Below are 17073 nucleotides of genomic sequence, written 5' to 3' on the forward strand. Positions count from 1 at the left end.
ATGTATTTATGTAGTGTATACAAAGTGGTTTTTATTCATTCTGGTTAGGTTGATGTGAACTCAGGGGAGAGTTGGGGGGGGGGGTGGGATTAGCCAATTACTACCTCCTTTTAGTTAATTAAACTTGATATATAGTCTGTGTAGGTTCACTTTTACCCACATGTTTATCAGTTCTTTTGCATATATATCCAAGCTTCTTTCTGCTAGCATTTTCCCTGAAGAACTTCCTTTAGCATTTCTTATAGTGTGGGTCGGCTGGCTACAGATTTTCTCAGCTTTTGTCTAGAAAAGTTTTTATTTCTCCTGTTTCTGAAAGACAGATATGGTGTATGTGTGCTGTAAGCTTTTTATTTCTTACTTCATGCACTTTAAAGATGCCATCCCTTTCCTGCTTTTTTCTTTCTGTCTGCTTTGAAGATTTTCTTTTATCACTAGCATTTGCAGATTGATTATTATGTGCCTTACTGTGGTTTTCTGTTTATCTTGATTGGTATTTGTTAAGCTTCTTGGGTCTGTAAGCTTCTGGTTTTCATCGAATATGGAAAACTTTGAGCCATTATTTCTGCAAATGTTTTTACACACATGCACACACCCTTTCTTGGACTCAAATTATGCATATGCTAGATGGTCTGATAGCCCACACCCAGGCTCTACTCTGTTTTTTCTTTTCTCTCTGTGTTTCATTTTGGATAGAATCTGTTGGTCTTCAAGTTCTCTGATGTTTCTTTTTTTTCCCCTCTGATCTTATCTTGCGCAGCGTCTAATCTGTTAAACATACCGAATGAAATTCATATGTTTGTGTTATCTTTTAAATTTTTTAAAAAAATTTTTAATGTTTATTTTTGAGAGAGAGAGAGAGTGTGAGTGGGGGGAGGGGTAGAGAGAGGGGTGACACAGAATCCGAAGCAGGCTCCAGGCTCCAAGCTGTTGTCAGCACAGAGCCCGATGCAGGACTTGAACTCATAACTGTGAGATCATGACCTGAGCTGAAGTTGGATGCTTAACCGAGTGAACCACCCAGGCACTCCTGTCTTTTAAATTCTTGAGCACACTGAGGTTGTTTATAAGTTTTGGAAATGTCCTTTTCTCTTATTTCATCATCTTTTATTTTTAGATCTCTTTCTATTAACTGATTTAGTCTTGGTCATAGGTCCAATTTTTCTATTTCTTAGCATATCTAGTAATTTTTTTAGCTGTTACACACTGGGACTTCTACATTTTGGGGCGCTGGATTTTCTTGTCCACTTTTTTAAGTGTTAGGTTTGTTCTGACAGCCAATTTTTACTTGCAAATCTGATCCTTTGAAGGCTTATTTTTAAGTGTTGTTAGTGCAGTTCTAGAGCTAGAGTACTTCCACTACTAATATGTGCCTGTTCCAGGGTCTCGACCCAGTGTCCCTCTCCACTCTGTGGAGCCCTGTGTGTGCTCTGGCAGTTACATGTTCATAGGTAATTTTTTCCTCAAAAGTTGTTGGTCTGCCAACCTTGTGGAGTTTCACCTCATGCATACTGAGATTGGTGGTTCAGTAAGGACTCAAGAGGATCCATAAGCAGTTCTGGAACTTTCTGTGTAGCTCCCTCCTTTAAAGTACCCTGCCCCACAAATTAAAGCCTTCTGGGCTCCTCCTGATTTTAGCACTTTTGCTGAGCTGCACGCAGTGTCCCTGTACCTACCGTGTGGAAATAGCCTCCAGGCAGAAAGCCTGGTTCCCAGCTTTCACACTGGGAACGTGGTCCTGCACTGTCTGTTGTCCAGCTTCTGAAATAGTTGTTTGGTAGATTTTGTTCAGTTTTCTACTCCTCACTGGCAAGTAACGAAATGCAGCTACTGTTTCTCTCTTAAGTTTAGAAGCAGAAGGCACATTTCATTTTTAGAGAGATGTGCTTTTTGAAGCAATGAATTCTAACAGGTTAAGAAATACATGTTTGAGGGTATCCTTTTTACTCTCGAGCATGTTAAAAGAAAACCATTTATTAGGAGAGGCACTAAAGTGGGTTTTTTCCTGGCTGACTTTTATGCCAATAAATCCTAGGAAGGCGTTTAGTAGTCTCTGAATCCAAATCCTTAAGGAACTGTCCACTCAGAACGTTTGCTCTACTTTTTCGTCAGAGCTGTGGGTCCAGGGAGTCACAGAGAATTTTCACACAGTTTATGTGTGGAGGATATTTTTTGCTGAATCTCGGTGTTTACCTTTTTTAGATTGGTCATTAGCAGTTGATTTTGCTCTAAAGGATAGCACCTGCTGTCCCGAGATTGGCACCAGGTGATCAGCTAACGGTGTGACGCTGGACAGGCCACTTACTTTCTCGTCCCTGAGTGAAGGGCACTGGACTGGTGGGACTTGAAGGTCCCTTACCTTCATTTATTCAGTAAATATGAAGTGTTCCAAGCCCTGGGATTACATTAGTGAATGAGACACATAGGGACCCTGCTCTCACAGAGCTTAGTGGAGTACAGTGGCAATATATACAATAAATAAAAAATCAAATGAGGAAGAAATACCTTTGGTGAGGAGGGCTATGGGAAAAACAAGCCGGGGCGAAGTGAATTGCGATGGGAGGGCCCCCATTAGGGGGAGGGGCTTCTCCACAAAGACTTGTCTGAAGAGATGACATTTTGAGCTGCCGTTCAGATGAGCAGAAGGAACCAGCCATTTGAAGCTCTAGGGCAAGAACATTCTAGGCAGAGGGAAGAGCAAGTACAAAGGCCCTGGCCAGTGAAAGAATGCCATGGCTAGCTTGTCATGAGTGAGGGGCTAAGGGTTATAAATGACAGATGGGGGTGAGGTAGGGGTGAGGTAGGGGTCAGGACCTAGCTCAGTGCTGGCAGCCTGTGATTCTGAGATGCAGTCCCACTGTGAACACTTCTCTACCCAAATACAGCACTGTTAGATGTCACATGGCCCTGTAGGTAGATAAGAAGGGGTCCCAGGAGTCTTACTGGGGTGGGCGTGGTACTTGAGGCCCTAGCAGGATCACAGAGTCTGAAATCAGCATGGACTGTAATGGCACGAGTGAGCCAATGCAGTTTTAACAGGGAGATGAAGGCCAAGTTCAACAATCCTGGTCAGCATGAGCCAACATGAATCCATTTCCACATTTGCAGAACCACGGATAGCTCCATAAGACCTATTGCTTCAAAGAAAGGAAAATGGGCTTTTGTGAAGCTCACATATAAAGGCTACATAGACCCCATAGCCTAGAAATCCTGCTTCTGTGGAAAGAAGCCACCAGGAAATCTGCCTATAGAGGTAAGGAATGCGTGTCTTTTAAATAGGGAAAGAAAAGAGACTGAGAGAGCAGTTCAGGGGTGGAGGGGGCTGATCCAAAGTCAGCAGGCTTTGTCCTGGCGGAAGGCAGCTAGCCAGCCTTCAACAGGCCTTCCCCTGTGTTGCTGGGTCTTTCTTGTTGTGTTCTGATACAGCACCAATTAATTCAGCTCAGGTTAGTAATTCTCAAAGATCCAGACAGCTCTCACCTGTTGTTACTAGCACACTGGCATGTGTATTCTGCAAGAACGCTGTCCTCCTGGGCAGGCTGGAGCCTCCACTCATTTCGATTTTGTCAGATCACCCTTCACCCTGAGTCAGGTGGCCTCCAGCTTGCCTCTGTGCAAAGTATTGCTTCTCATGTGCTCTCTGTTTAGGCAGGGAGAGCATTGTCAGCCATCACATCCACATCAGGGCCCTCTCACCTGCAGCTGTATCTCTGTGTTCCTGAAAACAGCATTTTAACAAATGCATGTTTTCTATTTAACAACTTTGATCTGTCTCTCATTGTATCCTACAGTTTTGTTTTTTTTTTACCCTTCATGCTCTAGTGACACAACTTGCCTGAGTTTATTAATGGCTTCTTATCTCCCCTCCATTGCCTCTTCTCTGTTCTCCTCCACCTCTGTGAGGCACATGCCACTGTTGACATGTCCTCATGGCCATGGCAGCCTGTCCTTCCTTTGAAGGAAGCCTCTTACAGCCTCCCTGCTTCCCTGCTGCCTCTTGGCCCTACATGTGTCTCCCCAGCAAGTTCGCTCCTCACTTCTCCCTTTGGAGCTCCTACTTCTAGATCCAACCATCCTCTCTGGGCACCACTTCCCAAGTACTCATCTCCATCCCGACTTTTCCTGCCCCCATTCCTGGACTCTGGAGCATCTGTACCCTAATAGTAACCATGGATAAAGCCAAGTTTCTCCCCTGTCCTCATCCCCCAACTATGTCAGACTACCCTGTGGGTGCCCCATCTCCTACACACCCAGGCTTAATGGTTCAGAGTCATCTGTGATCCAGTTCCCTGTTACTCAGAAGTTATCTGGTCATGTGGCCTCTAGCTGCAGTGGAGTGTAGAGAGGATGGAGGGGACGAGGAGGCAGCAAGTGTAGACCTGGTGAGACCATGATGGGCATGAGGAGAGAGGGCAGTGCTGAGAAGAGCAGATTAGAGGGGTATCTGAGAGCACAAGAGATTGAAGAAGGTGTTTAAACACAGATGGGGAGGGTTCTGATAGAAGAGAGATTGAAAATTAAAACAAAGAGAAAGGATCCTTGCTAGCTTCCTCAGAAGGATTCAGCAACACCCAGTGCTGCTGGTAACAACAGCTAATCCAGTGATCTTTCAGTTGGAGATACTGGCCAGCATTGGAATGAGAGAGGCCAAGGTTTGCATTGTAGCATTGTTTGTAATACCAAACAACCATTAAATATTTGTGTTTATTGCAGTGTGGATTGGTAAAAGTAGATTATAGAACATCCATTCAGTAGACTGTTGTGCAGCCTTAGAAAAGAACAAAACATGACCTGATAAGACAAGTTCTAAGATACTGTCGAATGAATAAACAAGATGTGACAAAATACTGTGTCTACTAAACTGTCATTTGTGTCTTTTAATGGGGGGGGGGGGTAGAAATATTTATATTCTTATTTGCCTGTGTATATATCAAGACACAGTGGAAGGAGACTGGGAAACCAAACATGGTAGCTAATGAGGGGGGAGGGGGGGCGGTCCTGGGCAAATGGAGAGCATGAGTGGTGGGAGACCGTTTATGGTATATCTTTTTACAGTTGTAGATTCTTGAACCATGTGCGTGTATTATAACCTCTTCCGAAATTTCAAAAAATTGAATTTTTTTTAAACACCTCAAAAGCATTTCAACCAATGAAAGCCCTGTTGTTTTACCAAGGGAGATTATTTGATTTCTCTAAATGTCCATTCCCGAGTCTTTTCTGGTAGTCCTGGCTTATTTTCTTTCATTGTGGAAGAAGTATTTCTGACCTATAATTCATGTTCTTCCCCTCAGAGAACTTCTGCCAGTGCTAATTTTATTAGTAAAGCTTGATACAGTTTTCCTACATTTCTTTCCCTTTCTCCACACCGTCCCCAAAGGCTCTATATATTCCTTACCAGGTGAGATAATATTCAGAAAATTCATATGAATAATTATTTACCTTTAATACTTGAATTCTTACCCTGATATAACTTCATAATTGTAGGAAAGCATTAAATGGAACTCTTGCCTTTGTTATAAGAAATACTAGGTTCAGGAGACCATATCTTTAAGACAGCAACCAAGTTGACGCTGAGAAGCTGACACAGGAGGAAAAATTAGCAGAACATTTTATGTGGCAGGAAAGAGAACTGTCTTGAAGTTCTATTTGGAAAGCTGTTTGAAAATGTAGAACTGGGCAGATACTCACCTCCCAGGGCATCAGAAGAAAGACCTGAGAGTCTCAAGTGTCCCACAAGGGGGCGCCGGTCTGCAGTGGTGGCCACTGCAGCAGCGCCCGGTAGACCAGCTGAAACAGGTGGTCGCCTCGCTTTTCGTTTCGGTACAAGTCATCTTGCATTCAGAAAAAAGAAACTTCAACGGAATGGCAGGTATCTTTGGCTGGAATAGTAAGATATTTTCTTTTTTCATCCCAACTTCTCAAGCCTGAAATAGGTACTCTTCATGAGACCCCCTTCTCTTTTAATCCCATTCTCCAGTAGTCTCAAATTCTGTAGCCTGTTTTCAGCAAGTACCTTTCCATCTGTATTTTTTAGGCAAGATAAGCAAGAGGGTGATTTCCTTGTCAGACTTGGAAGGAAAACAAATGCCTTTCAAAGTAGACTTTTTAACAGCCTTGCTTTGATACATTAAATCATGGGTTCATAATGAGCATTTTTACCCAGTTCAGACACGACACTGGGGAGGGAGTCATAGCTGGACATCACAGACCACTGTGATTTCAAACTCTCGGCAGGTACATCTCCATTTATGGACGCGCTAACAGCCAATGGAACAACCAACATACAGACATCTGTTACAGGAGTGACAGCCGGGAAAAGGAAATTTATTGACGACAGAAGAGACCAGCCTTTTGACAAGCGGTTGCGTTTCAGTGTGAGGCAAACAGAAAGTGCCTACAGATACAGAGATATTGTCGTCAGGAAGCAGGATGGCTTCACCCACATCTTGTTGTCAACAAAATCATCAGAGAATAACTCACTAAACCCAGAGGTGAGAGACGTCCCTTGGGCTGCTTTGTGCTTCATGTTTCTCCACGCCCTTGTTTCCCGGCCAGGCTGGACGGAATCGGTGCTCTTTGTGCCCTCTCTTTCTGGGCCGTAGTGCGGCCCTGCCAGAAGGTAGGCAAGAGAAGGAAGGTGTGGCAGTCTTGCCCCGGACAACACTGTGCCTCTGGTGTAGCTGGGCAAGTGCGCATGTGCATGCCCGCCTCGTTCTCCAGGGGGCGCAGGCCTCCCCCAAGACTCGAATATGAAACTCCTGTGTGCGCATGCTCGTCTTTAGCTTGTCATCAGACTCTCGAAGGACTCTTTGTTCGGACGAGATTAAAACGGCCCCGGGCCCCCAGTTCCATCTTTCCTGTGCATCTTCAGCATCGTGGTGGAACTTCGTTCCCACTGCAGTGACTTGGGCCCCTGTCCCTTGTGGGTAGTAGCTGGTAAAGTTGGCTTTCAAAATCCAGGGAGACTGCTGCTTGCTTGCAGAGGTTCAAAAACGAACTCAGAAATATCTAAAACACGAAGTTTTGGAAATTTATGCCCTCATATTTGTTTGTTTTCCACTTGTGAAAAGCTAGGTCAGGCTTTCTCCAGACAAGAAAACCAAACTCCACAAAGCTTGTTTAAGTCTGGCCAGGGTCACAGGACAAACCAGTTCAGGGTTGGTCCCCGGTACAGTTTTAGACCACAGAGTCCTTCATTGGTTATTTGCGCGTGCTTCATAGAGGTCATTTTCAATGGTTTTGTGCCCTTCTAAAACAACTTGTGTTTAATATATTTGCACACCAAACTACTGGGTTTCTGTCCCAAGTGTGGTAGGCTGGTGTTTAAAAAAAAAAAGGGCACGGAACCCTAGTTTCTTTCAACTGGTTGAATGTGCCACCTGCTGTCCAAACTGTAGAAATGCCAAGTGGATATCCTCTGTAACTTGCCTCATCTGCTGAGAGTCACAATGACCAGAATATTAAGATAACTTAGATTTACATGTCTTTCTAATTATATTCTGTTCATAATTAGACATGTAACTTACTCTGTCCCCAGCATTCCAAATCTCAGGTTATAGGAAATACGTTTGTGAATTAGTTTAAATTGTGGTAGATACAGGGAACAATATCAGTACTTTCTCTGGGTCCAGATTATCCAGTAGTAAAATGCTTCTGGGATTCTGTATCAGAAATACTCTTTGCCACTTTAACTTCTGGTGACTTCCAGGTAATGAAAGAAGTCCAGAGTGCCCTGAGCACAGCTGCTGCCGACGATAGCAAGCTTGTGCTGCTCAGCGCTGTGGGCAGCGTCTTCTGCTGCGGTCTCGACTTTATTTATTTTATACGGCGTTTAACAGATGACAGAAAAAGAGAAAGCACTAAAATGGCGGAAGCTATCAGGTATGCATAAGTGGTGTTTTCTAATGGTTGGTTTGAGTGTCTCCCTCCTTGTGTACCAATCCCTGGTAGTAGGTAGTACAGGCTCCAACAAGCCTTGTGAGTAAAATGCATGTCTCCCTTCACTGAGAGACACTGGTATCAAAATTAATTAAATCATCTGTCTTTTCTGTGGGCCTGGCATAAATTACTGGTTGCCTTGAGCAAATAACTGATTTCAAGGCTGGCTCAAACCCAGTGAGTGCTCAGGGAATGTTCTAATGATTAGCGTGTACAATAGCATATAGCCAGAGTTTCCATTATTGTACTATGAGCACGTTCTGTCTTCAGCCCTTAAATAAAGATACATTCTCTTTCACATAATAATTTACCATTTGCTTACTCTGAAATAAATTGGCTAGGCTTTATGACAAGCTGGTTCCATAACATCACCTGAAAAGTTTGTTTTAGTACAAGTAGTACTCATTCTTGTTCAAGTTCATCCTGAGTTCCAGCTGCCCATAAAACTAGATCTTACAGAGTGAAAAGTAAGAGTTCCTTTTCTCTCACATGCTCCCCTCCCCCAGAAGCCCACCTTCATTTATGTCTTCCCAGCCTTTTTCTAAACGCTGTCAAATATGCATCACATACATATTATAGATAATACGAATTTATTTTTAGTTCTGTTAAATAAATGGAATTATACTGTGTGTTATTTTGCAACTTGCTTTTAGATATTTCCATCTCTTCCGTTTGGAGATTTTCCCCTACTATCTCCTAACATTACAAAAAAGCTTCCTTAGGACCACCTAGTTCTGTTAAGCATATACAGGTACATATTCTGTTTCCATATCCCTCACTTCTCATGCTAATCACTGGAAATATAATCAAATGTATCTAATTATTTAGAAATTAATTTTATTTATGAAACCCAGTCACCAACCAGGAAGACCATTGGACTGCCCTACCCACCTCACTAAAATGACCTATCCCTGAATAACCCCTAAGAACGCTTTCCATATGCTTTTGCCTTGATAATGTACAGGGAGATGGAAACTTAGACACACAGACGTGCAAAGAAAACTTGGTTGGATCCTCTCCAATTCTCCAGGTACTTGGTTGAGTTGAAGTTGAGCTTCTTTGGGTGATTATTGGGCTCCGCATGGCTGAGACCCTATGCCAGGACCTTGGGAGCACAGGGCTTCCTGGTCCCCCAGGTTCCCCAGACCATCCTGGAAGTGCACGTCAGTATTGGTGGGAGTGCTTTATTCTATCTTGGTGGGTGTGGGGTGGACCAGGGAAGTTGGCAGACTTCCCAAGGTGGCTCTGACAGGTGCTGTCCTAATTGGCCCATCAGAGGAGCCCTGGAACCCCGTACGTTAGGGTGTCAGGGCATTAACTTGGCCTTTTATAACATTTTTAATAGTTTTCAAAATTGATCTGTTTTCTCACTGTGTACAGATAGACGTATGTATGCATACAAGAGGTTCCTTCATGTTTTTGAACATTACTAGTTTTTAGGTATCATATGGTAATTGTTTTTCCAAAAATAGTTTGAAATTTTACCATCTGTCTTAATTAAGTATTGTCTCTGATCTAAGTAATTTCAAACTTGTTGTATCCTAGATAGGACCATCGTGTTACTCAGTTTCAAATTAAACTGCTTGATCAATACACGTAATTCCGTGACAGACTGTCAGTACTTCTAAGACAGCTTGTAGATTTCCTGATGACTAACCCATCCCAGCCTTTCAGGATGAATTACTTAGGTTTAATTTTCATTTTTTAAATACAAACTACTATGCCTCGGGCAGTGACTTTGTAGATTTTCTGTAAGTGCACACTGACTTTACACATAATACTATGATTTGGGGAGCTCTGCTCTAATAAGAAAATCAGACTTGTCGGTCAGTGCCTTCTGCGTTCTGGCTTGTTTCTCCCTGTAGATGCTCCCTGAGCTCCACTTCTTTTTTTTTTTTTTTTTTTTTTTTAAGTTTATTTATTTTGAGAGAGAAAAAGAAAACACAAGTGGGGTAGGGGCAGAGAGAGAGGAAGAGAGAATTCCAAGCAGGCTCCGTGCTATCAGCAGAGCCCAACTCAGGGCTCGAACTCTTGAACCATGAGATCATGACCTGAGCAGAGCTCAAAAGTCAAATGCTTAATCACCTGAGCCACCCAGTAACCCCCTGAACTCCACTTCTAAATCTCAAGTGACTCAACCCTAGTCCAGCGACTCCTCCCATGTTGAATTGCCATTGACAGTGGCTGAGGTTTGCACTGTTGGGATTAGAAAATGCAGAGGAAAGATGGATCAAGAGATCTCATTTGTGGAATCTTTCGGTAACTTCAGGTATTTATTTCAGGTGGTTGCCCACTCCCATTTCTTCTCCAGACCCTCCCTCTCTCCTGTCACTTTCCTCTCCCCCAACAAAAAGCTTTTCTATGCAAAGGCCAAATCCTGCTTTAGGGAAACCCACTTGGTTCTTCTTTAAATGAATATATTTTTGTCAATGTGAATTTTCCTTTATGTACTCTGGCAGGACCCAAAAATAATTAGTTATACCAGATTCACTTAACCTTTGCTCTTGCTCATTTGCATTTAAATTCATTTTTATATGTATGAGATAGGCTTTACACATAAAGCTGTATATTTGTTACTTCTGTATGTCTGGTCTCGAATTCCTTAAAACTTTGGAGCAAAGAACATCACTATAGCAAGTTTCCCCTATAAGAAGTGGGAAGTAGAAAGGTTAGGTTTGAACATTAGATTGTCAGGTATCTACTACACCTAATTCCATTCTTGGGGTTGCTGGTCATAACCAGTTTGCAGATCCATTATAATAAAAATATTCACGTTAGTGATAAAAACAAAATTATTTTGAGTCTGTTTATAACATTAGGCTTCTGAGTCTGTGGGAACCACTGGCTGCTGCTTAGTGTCTGAAGCACCAGGAGCTGCCTGGCCCCAGAAAGCAGGCATCTTCCTCCACCATGGAGTGAGAAGAGCAGAAATGTGGGGAGACATAAAGCAGACCAGCAAATGTCCCCCAGAACCTGACCTCTCCCCACTTTAGTCCTATCCAGATATTCACAGTGAAGAGAGGGCTCCCTTGAAAAATGACCATGAACTTGCTGTTGAAACTTAATAATTTCTGCATGCTTCATTTTCCATTTTCCCCAAACAGTTTCTAGACTATTGTTCTTGGGTGATTATCTGACTTTTTTGGTGATATCTGTGAAGTAGTAAATGCTCTTCAAAGAAATGGATAGAAGTTTGCTTTTGTTTAATCATAAGTCTTTTTAAATTCATTTTATGACAAATACAATCTCCTTCCTTCCCTGCTATACCCAACACAGCCTTTATAGCTCAGTTCACAGATAATTCACAGGAAGCTGAAATTCAAATTTGGTATGTTGCATTGCACACATTTTGGACATTCATGCATTTTAAGTTCCAAAACCTACGTGCTTTCTGCTCCCCTCCCCCCCAGAAGCAGTGGACAGTCCTTCCTTGAATGCCAGCTCCTGAGAGCTTGGTCCCCAGGCCCGAAAGCTGCCCCCACCTTCCTGTCTCTGGTTTGATATGTGGCTTACTGTGCAACCCCACGTAGCCAAGGCTTTGTGGCTCTGGGAAGTTTCTACTAAACAGGAAAGCATTTCTAGGAAGTTTGTTGTTGTTCTAAACAGATTTCTCTGTGGATCATGCTAGTTTCTGACATGTCAGAGCTCACACGTCAGAATGGTCGGCTCTGTCCTCTGAAAGGGAAAGATGATCTTCGGTCGAGTGTGCCAGTTAATTCATACCCCTCCCAGAAGCAGCCACCGGTGTTAGATTAAGTTATCATTCCAGGCAAAAATAAAAATAACTGGGAGTGGGGAGGGGGAGATCAGTTCTAAACAATTTCTCCAGATTTTGATTTTGCAACATCTACTTTAGAAGCATTTTTTTTTCTTTTATGCAAACAGAACGTGAGAAAGAATGCTGCTATGTCAAGGAATTAATTACTCTAATTATTAATTATAGAGAATTTGACCATTTCTCTATAAAGTCACTTTCTTGTTGCAGTATTTGGTCATTTCTTTCATGTTACTCTGCCATCCCATCCATGGTTTCCAGATGTTGTTAGCATGGGAACAGTTCCTACTAGGTCCCTGTTGACATGAGGCAGATGAAAGCGGGGCGACTCCAGGGCACCAGGGGACATATTTTGAAAACGTCTGCTCTGCATCATGGAGATCCTTTTGAGAATCATCAGTAACTAAGCTCAGAAGATGTATTTCCATCATGTCATTGACCCCAAATCTTCAAAAGGTGGCACAAGCGAAGTAGCTTCATGTAAATTGTATATATTATTCCAAGAACCTATTTAAAAGGTTGTCTGGCTCTCTTTGTATCATTAAAACCCAATGTGATCTTTCTAACAGTGCCTCAGGCTCTCATTTAGAAAGTCTTACAGCAGCTCATTCATTTGAATGAGTCAATTCTCGTTCAGTGTGAAGATCCCACAAATCTTAGGGGACCTTGGGGGCTGGGCTGAGGTCTGCACTGGCCACAGGGTGCCTTTGAGAACAGTCCCTGGAGCTGGGCATGGAGGCTGCCAGATTCTGCAGCACATTGTCTCTCCTGTTCCTCACACACGCATGTCCCAAAACTCCCTCACCTGCCCTCCTCCAAAAAAAAAAAACATAACCTCTCATGTCAGTATCTGGGGAGATGGGAGACCATCTAAGATCTAAGTCAGCATTTTCAGAGATAACCTGAATAGATTTGCTCCAGCTTTTAAGTTACCGAATTACAGAGAGCAACCAGATTGTTCTCGTACTGAAGACGGGGTCAGGTTTAGAATTCTGTAATTCTGATCTAGAACTCTGACTGCCCTAAAGGAATGACCTTCCATGTATGTTGGTACATGTTTGTCCTTTTTTTCACTGTGTGAAATCATAGCAAGCAGCAACCTCTGAACATAAAATTTGTTTCTAGTGGTAGGAAGAAGATGCACATTACCAGTATGGTGTGGCACCAGCCTACCCTTAATTGAAGAGCAGCCTACTTTTTCCAGTCTGATCCTAAAACAAATCCAGAAATAGCACTGGCTCAGTTCTGTCAAAATCCACGTCCTCTGTGAAGGCTGCCCAACCACTAGTCCTGCTCTCCTTTGAGATCCTGCTGTAATCGTAATCTCCACTGGGGTACACAGTGGTGTGCAGGCATGTGTCTGTGGTGCTTGCTGTTCTTTCTTGGGTCTCCTGTCTTAAACCAGCCTGGAAGTTTCTTGTATATACATCCCTCTCCCAGGTCATTCCATCTAATTCTTTTTTTTTTTTTTAATGTTTATTCATTTTTGAGAGAAAGAAAGAGAGCACAAGCTGGGGAAGGGCAGAGCGAGAGGGAGACACAGAATCTGAAGCAGGCTCCAGGCTCCAAGCTGTCAGCACAGAGCCCGATGTGGGGCTCGAACTCACAACCATGAGATCATGACCTGAGCTGAAGTCAGATACTTAACCAACTGAGCCACCCAGGCATCCCATCATTCCATCTAATTCTACATAAACTCAGGAAATATCTGTGGTTTCCAAGTAGTCAATGAGTTGTCTGAAATCACATACCAAGTCCAGACTCAGACCACATAGGTTCTAACCCCAACCCCCTAGTCTTCTCTTAACACTGCACTGTCTTGGTATGCCCCATGCCAGTTTTTCTTTGGGAGAGCGTCTAGATTGGTCATCTGAAGCCCACAGTGTTAATTGGACTCCTGTGTCTTAAAGGGAACAAAAGTTGAAGAGAAAGATGGATTGGCCTAGAGCCAGCTGCAAATCCAAGAGCAGCCTCTGGCTGTATGTCACCCATGATCTTCACATAGGTCCTGTAGCAACAGCCACTCTCACATAGTGTCCAGGGTATTGTGAAGCCTTTACAACACACAGTACATAAGTCTCTGGGTCACTTCTGGAAGAGAGCCTTCCACGAATCTCAATCAACTTGTACTGATTTCCAAAGAGTTTACATCTTGATATATTGAATTCTATAAAAGTAGACTTTTCTGTTGCTCAAATACACAATGTTTTGAGTAATTTCCCATTTATTTTTCATTTTAGAAACTTCGTGAATACTTTCATTCAGTTTAAGAAGCCTATTATTGTAGCAGTAAATGGCCCAGCCATTGGACTAGGAGCCTCCATATTGCCTCTTTGTGATGTGGTTTGGGCCAACGAAAAGGCTTGGTTTCAAACACCCTATACTACCTTCGGACAGAGTCCAGATGGCTGTTCCACCGTTATGTTTCCCAAGATTATGGGAGGAGCATCTGTGAGTACCTCTGTTTTTAAAAATTATTCTAGAAAACCTCCTAAAGAAATCTAATTTGGTTATTGTTTTTTCTAAATATATACAGGGTGTCATTCTGAGGAGACTTTCCATCAGATGCACTTGTAGTTCAATCCTGTTCATTAACTCATATTCTTAATTCATGAAATCATAGGAGGTTTTCATGTTTTGGTTCATAGAACGTTTATTGACACTGTGTTGCATTATTTCCTAGAGAAGGGCCTTATTTGGTGAGGAATCTATCTCTCTGCATAATTGACACTGATATCTGCTATTAGTAAATACCCAATTTATAACCCAAACAGCAGTGTGCAGTCGAAAAGTTCTTAACCCAATAACCTGAAATCTGTACTTTTTAAAAAAATTTTTTAATGTTTATTTTTGAGAGAGAGACAGAGTATGAGTGGAGGAGGGGCAAAGAGAGAGGGAGACACAAAATCTGAAGCAGGCTCCAGGCTCCAAGTTGTCAGCACAGAGCCCGATGAGGGGCTCGAACTCAGGAACCGTGAGATCATGACCTACGTCGAAGTCGGACACTTAACCAACTGAGCCATCCTAAAATCTGCGCTTTTAAGGGAAAGCAATGAAAGGAGCAAAGTTGTTTAGGATAAGAGAAGTCTTCCCATCTGATTGTGGAGGTTTTTTTTTTTAATTTTTAATCCATCCATAATAAGAGTTTGTGTTTGTAGCTTTCGATTTTTCAAGCAGCTACACACATTGCATTTCTTATTCCTTGAAGTAGGGCATGAGGTGGTGTCATGGGTTGGGGTCTCCACAGCAGACATGGAAGTGGAGTCTGGTATGGTGGGGAAATATTAGTCTGTACCTGTGGGCAGGATGGCAGTGGTTGGGGGACTGGACAGAGGGAGGTTTGGGCCACCATGGGAAGCTCTGGGGCATGTATGGCCTGTCATAGTTGACCCACAGTGGGCTGAAATGGCTAATTCCTTTATGTCCATCATCACCGAGTGTGGGCTGCCCAGGAAGAGGGGTGTGACCATGGATGAGGTGGCTCTGCAGCAGAGAGAGTCCCTGAAGGAGCTGATGGCTAGCTGCCAATGGCACTCCCAGCAGCTGGGACAAGACCTCCCTTGGACAGACTTTGGCAGCACATCCCCATGTCCACCACAGTCCACCCCTTGTCTCTTCAGATCCACCTCTTCATACACATTTGGAGGGGGGCCACTTGTCCTGGGGGAAATGTAGAGAAGAAGGATTAGCCATTGATAACTCTTGCAGGCAAGAACCACCTGCATGTTAAAGTTAGAGGTAACGGCATGATGAGAAAATGGATATTTTCATCCCCTCATTATTTACGGTGGGAAAAATAGTAACTTTACAGTAGGGAAGCCTGGCAGGCACCACCTTACTGAGTGGTCACAGTTCCCCAGAAATAAGACTGTCATTGGCGCTGACCTGCAGCATGAATGGCACAGCATCACTCCACCAGAGTCCTGACAGTTGGGAGTCCAATCCAGAGAGAGCACCAGGCAAGCCCCGACTGTGGCACAGTCTCCAGATACCAAGCAGGGCCCTTCCAAGGTGCCACATGGTCGGAGAACTCGCCAGAACACCAAGGCACTGCCCCACACTGTAGGGGACAGAGGGGCCTGACCACTTCATGCAGCATGGGATCTCAGACACAGTTCTGGGTCAGAGGAAGGACTTTAATGGGAAAACCAGCAAACTTTGCAGAGGGTTTGTACTTTGGTTCATAGTACCATGTTGATGGTAATTTTCTGTTTTTGATCATTGTAAGAAGTCATGTAAGATGTTAACATTAGAGGGGTGAGGGGTTTACAGGAACTCTGTACATTGCTCTTATGATCTTTCCAGAAGTTTAAACCTATTCCCCAAATAAAGTTTAAAGGAAAGAGGAAGAAGCTTAGTGGGACCCATATGGCTCCCACTGCCACATCTGGTCTCAGGACCACCCCCATCCTTGTCCTTTCCCTTCCTGTTCTAGTCCCAAACCACCCACAGCTGGCACTGCCGCTGGCCTCGGTGGCCACGTTGGTGGTGGAACACGGGTCCCCCATCCCATTAGCCCTGAGTTGCTGCACTTGCACATTCGTGTCTGCAGCTGGGTGGGGGCGGACCCAGGGGCTCCCAGGAGGCACCAGGTGCCCAGGTAGCAGTCATACCCTTAAGGTCAGTAGGACCCTTGCTGTGTCCACTGGCCAAATGTGCCCCTTCCGGAACAAGCAGAGTCCAGTTTCGAGGGCCAGAGGCTAAATGGCCCTCAGATCATTGGTGGGGGGCGGGGGGCTGCACCTGCTTCCTTTCTTACCCAGTCCCAAGGGTTTTTCCTGTCGGGCACCTGGTACTATGTCAGGGTCTTTGATGCACTCTGTACACTGTAACTCAGAGGAAGGTGCCCATCTTCATGTACACACCTTCAAGATGGTACTCCACCTGTACCTCACACCATTCCAGCGCTCCATCAGCAGTGGCTTCTGGAGATGACGAATACGACATAGCCAGAGGGTCCCCCATGGTCACAGGCCCGCTCCCACACCCTCTTTGCTGTGAGGGAGTTCTGGCCTGGCACACCCCATGGTAGACTGGGCACTTTATGCCCACTCAGAGAGAGGTGCTCATGAAGGCAGGAAAGCAAACCCAGACCAGAGTAAGTGTGTACTCCTGTGACAACAGTCATCGTGCCACCAAGTAGCCAACCAGCTGGTCTCCTCAGGAGCGATACCAGGCAGGTGGTCTGGCATCGGTGTCTTGCTGGAGGCCAGATGTTCAGCGGCCACAGTAGCTGAATCACCTCTATACATCAGACCCCATGCCCTTGAGCTCCATCCCTCCCACCACGGGAACTCTTGTCTGCATGTCTGTCATGCCAGCACTGGGGCGGCCAGCGACCAAGGCTGGTCTCACAGAGCTGT

At 44.1% G+C, this 17073-nt stretch overlaps 1 protein-coding gene across 7 annotated transcripts in view; it reads left to right on the plus strand.

Annotated features, from left to right (window-relative positions):
• CDYL (chromodomain Y like) overlaps positions 1-17073 on the plus strand; it is a 237069-nt gene that overhangs the window by 212657 nt on the left and 7339 nt on the right. For 5 of the 7 annotated variants that reach the window (XM_027040213.2, XM_027040217.2, XM_053223090.1 and 2 more), the window contains 3 exons: positions 6232-6488; positions 7706-7878; positions 13951-14161. In XM_027040213.2, coding sequence (XP_026896014.1) covers positions 6232-6488; positions 7706-7878; positions 13951-14161 — 641 coding nt within the window. The remainder of the gene's footprint in view (positions 1-6231; positions 6489-7705; positions 7879-13950; positions 14162-17073) is intronic. The other 2 variants (XM_027040214.2, XM_053223091.1) reach the window with 1 other exon arrangement.

Source organism: Acinonyx jubatus, chromosome B2 (assembly GCF_027475565.1).
Source record: "Acinonyx jubatus isolate Ajub_Pintada_27869175 chromosome B2, VMU_Ajub_asm_v1.0, whole genome shotgun sequence".
Taxonomy (NCBI): Eukaryota; Metazoa; Chordata; class Mammalia; order Carnivora; family Felidae; genus Acinonyx; species Acinonyx jubatus.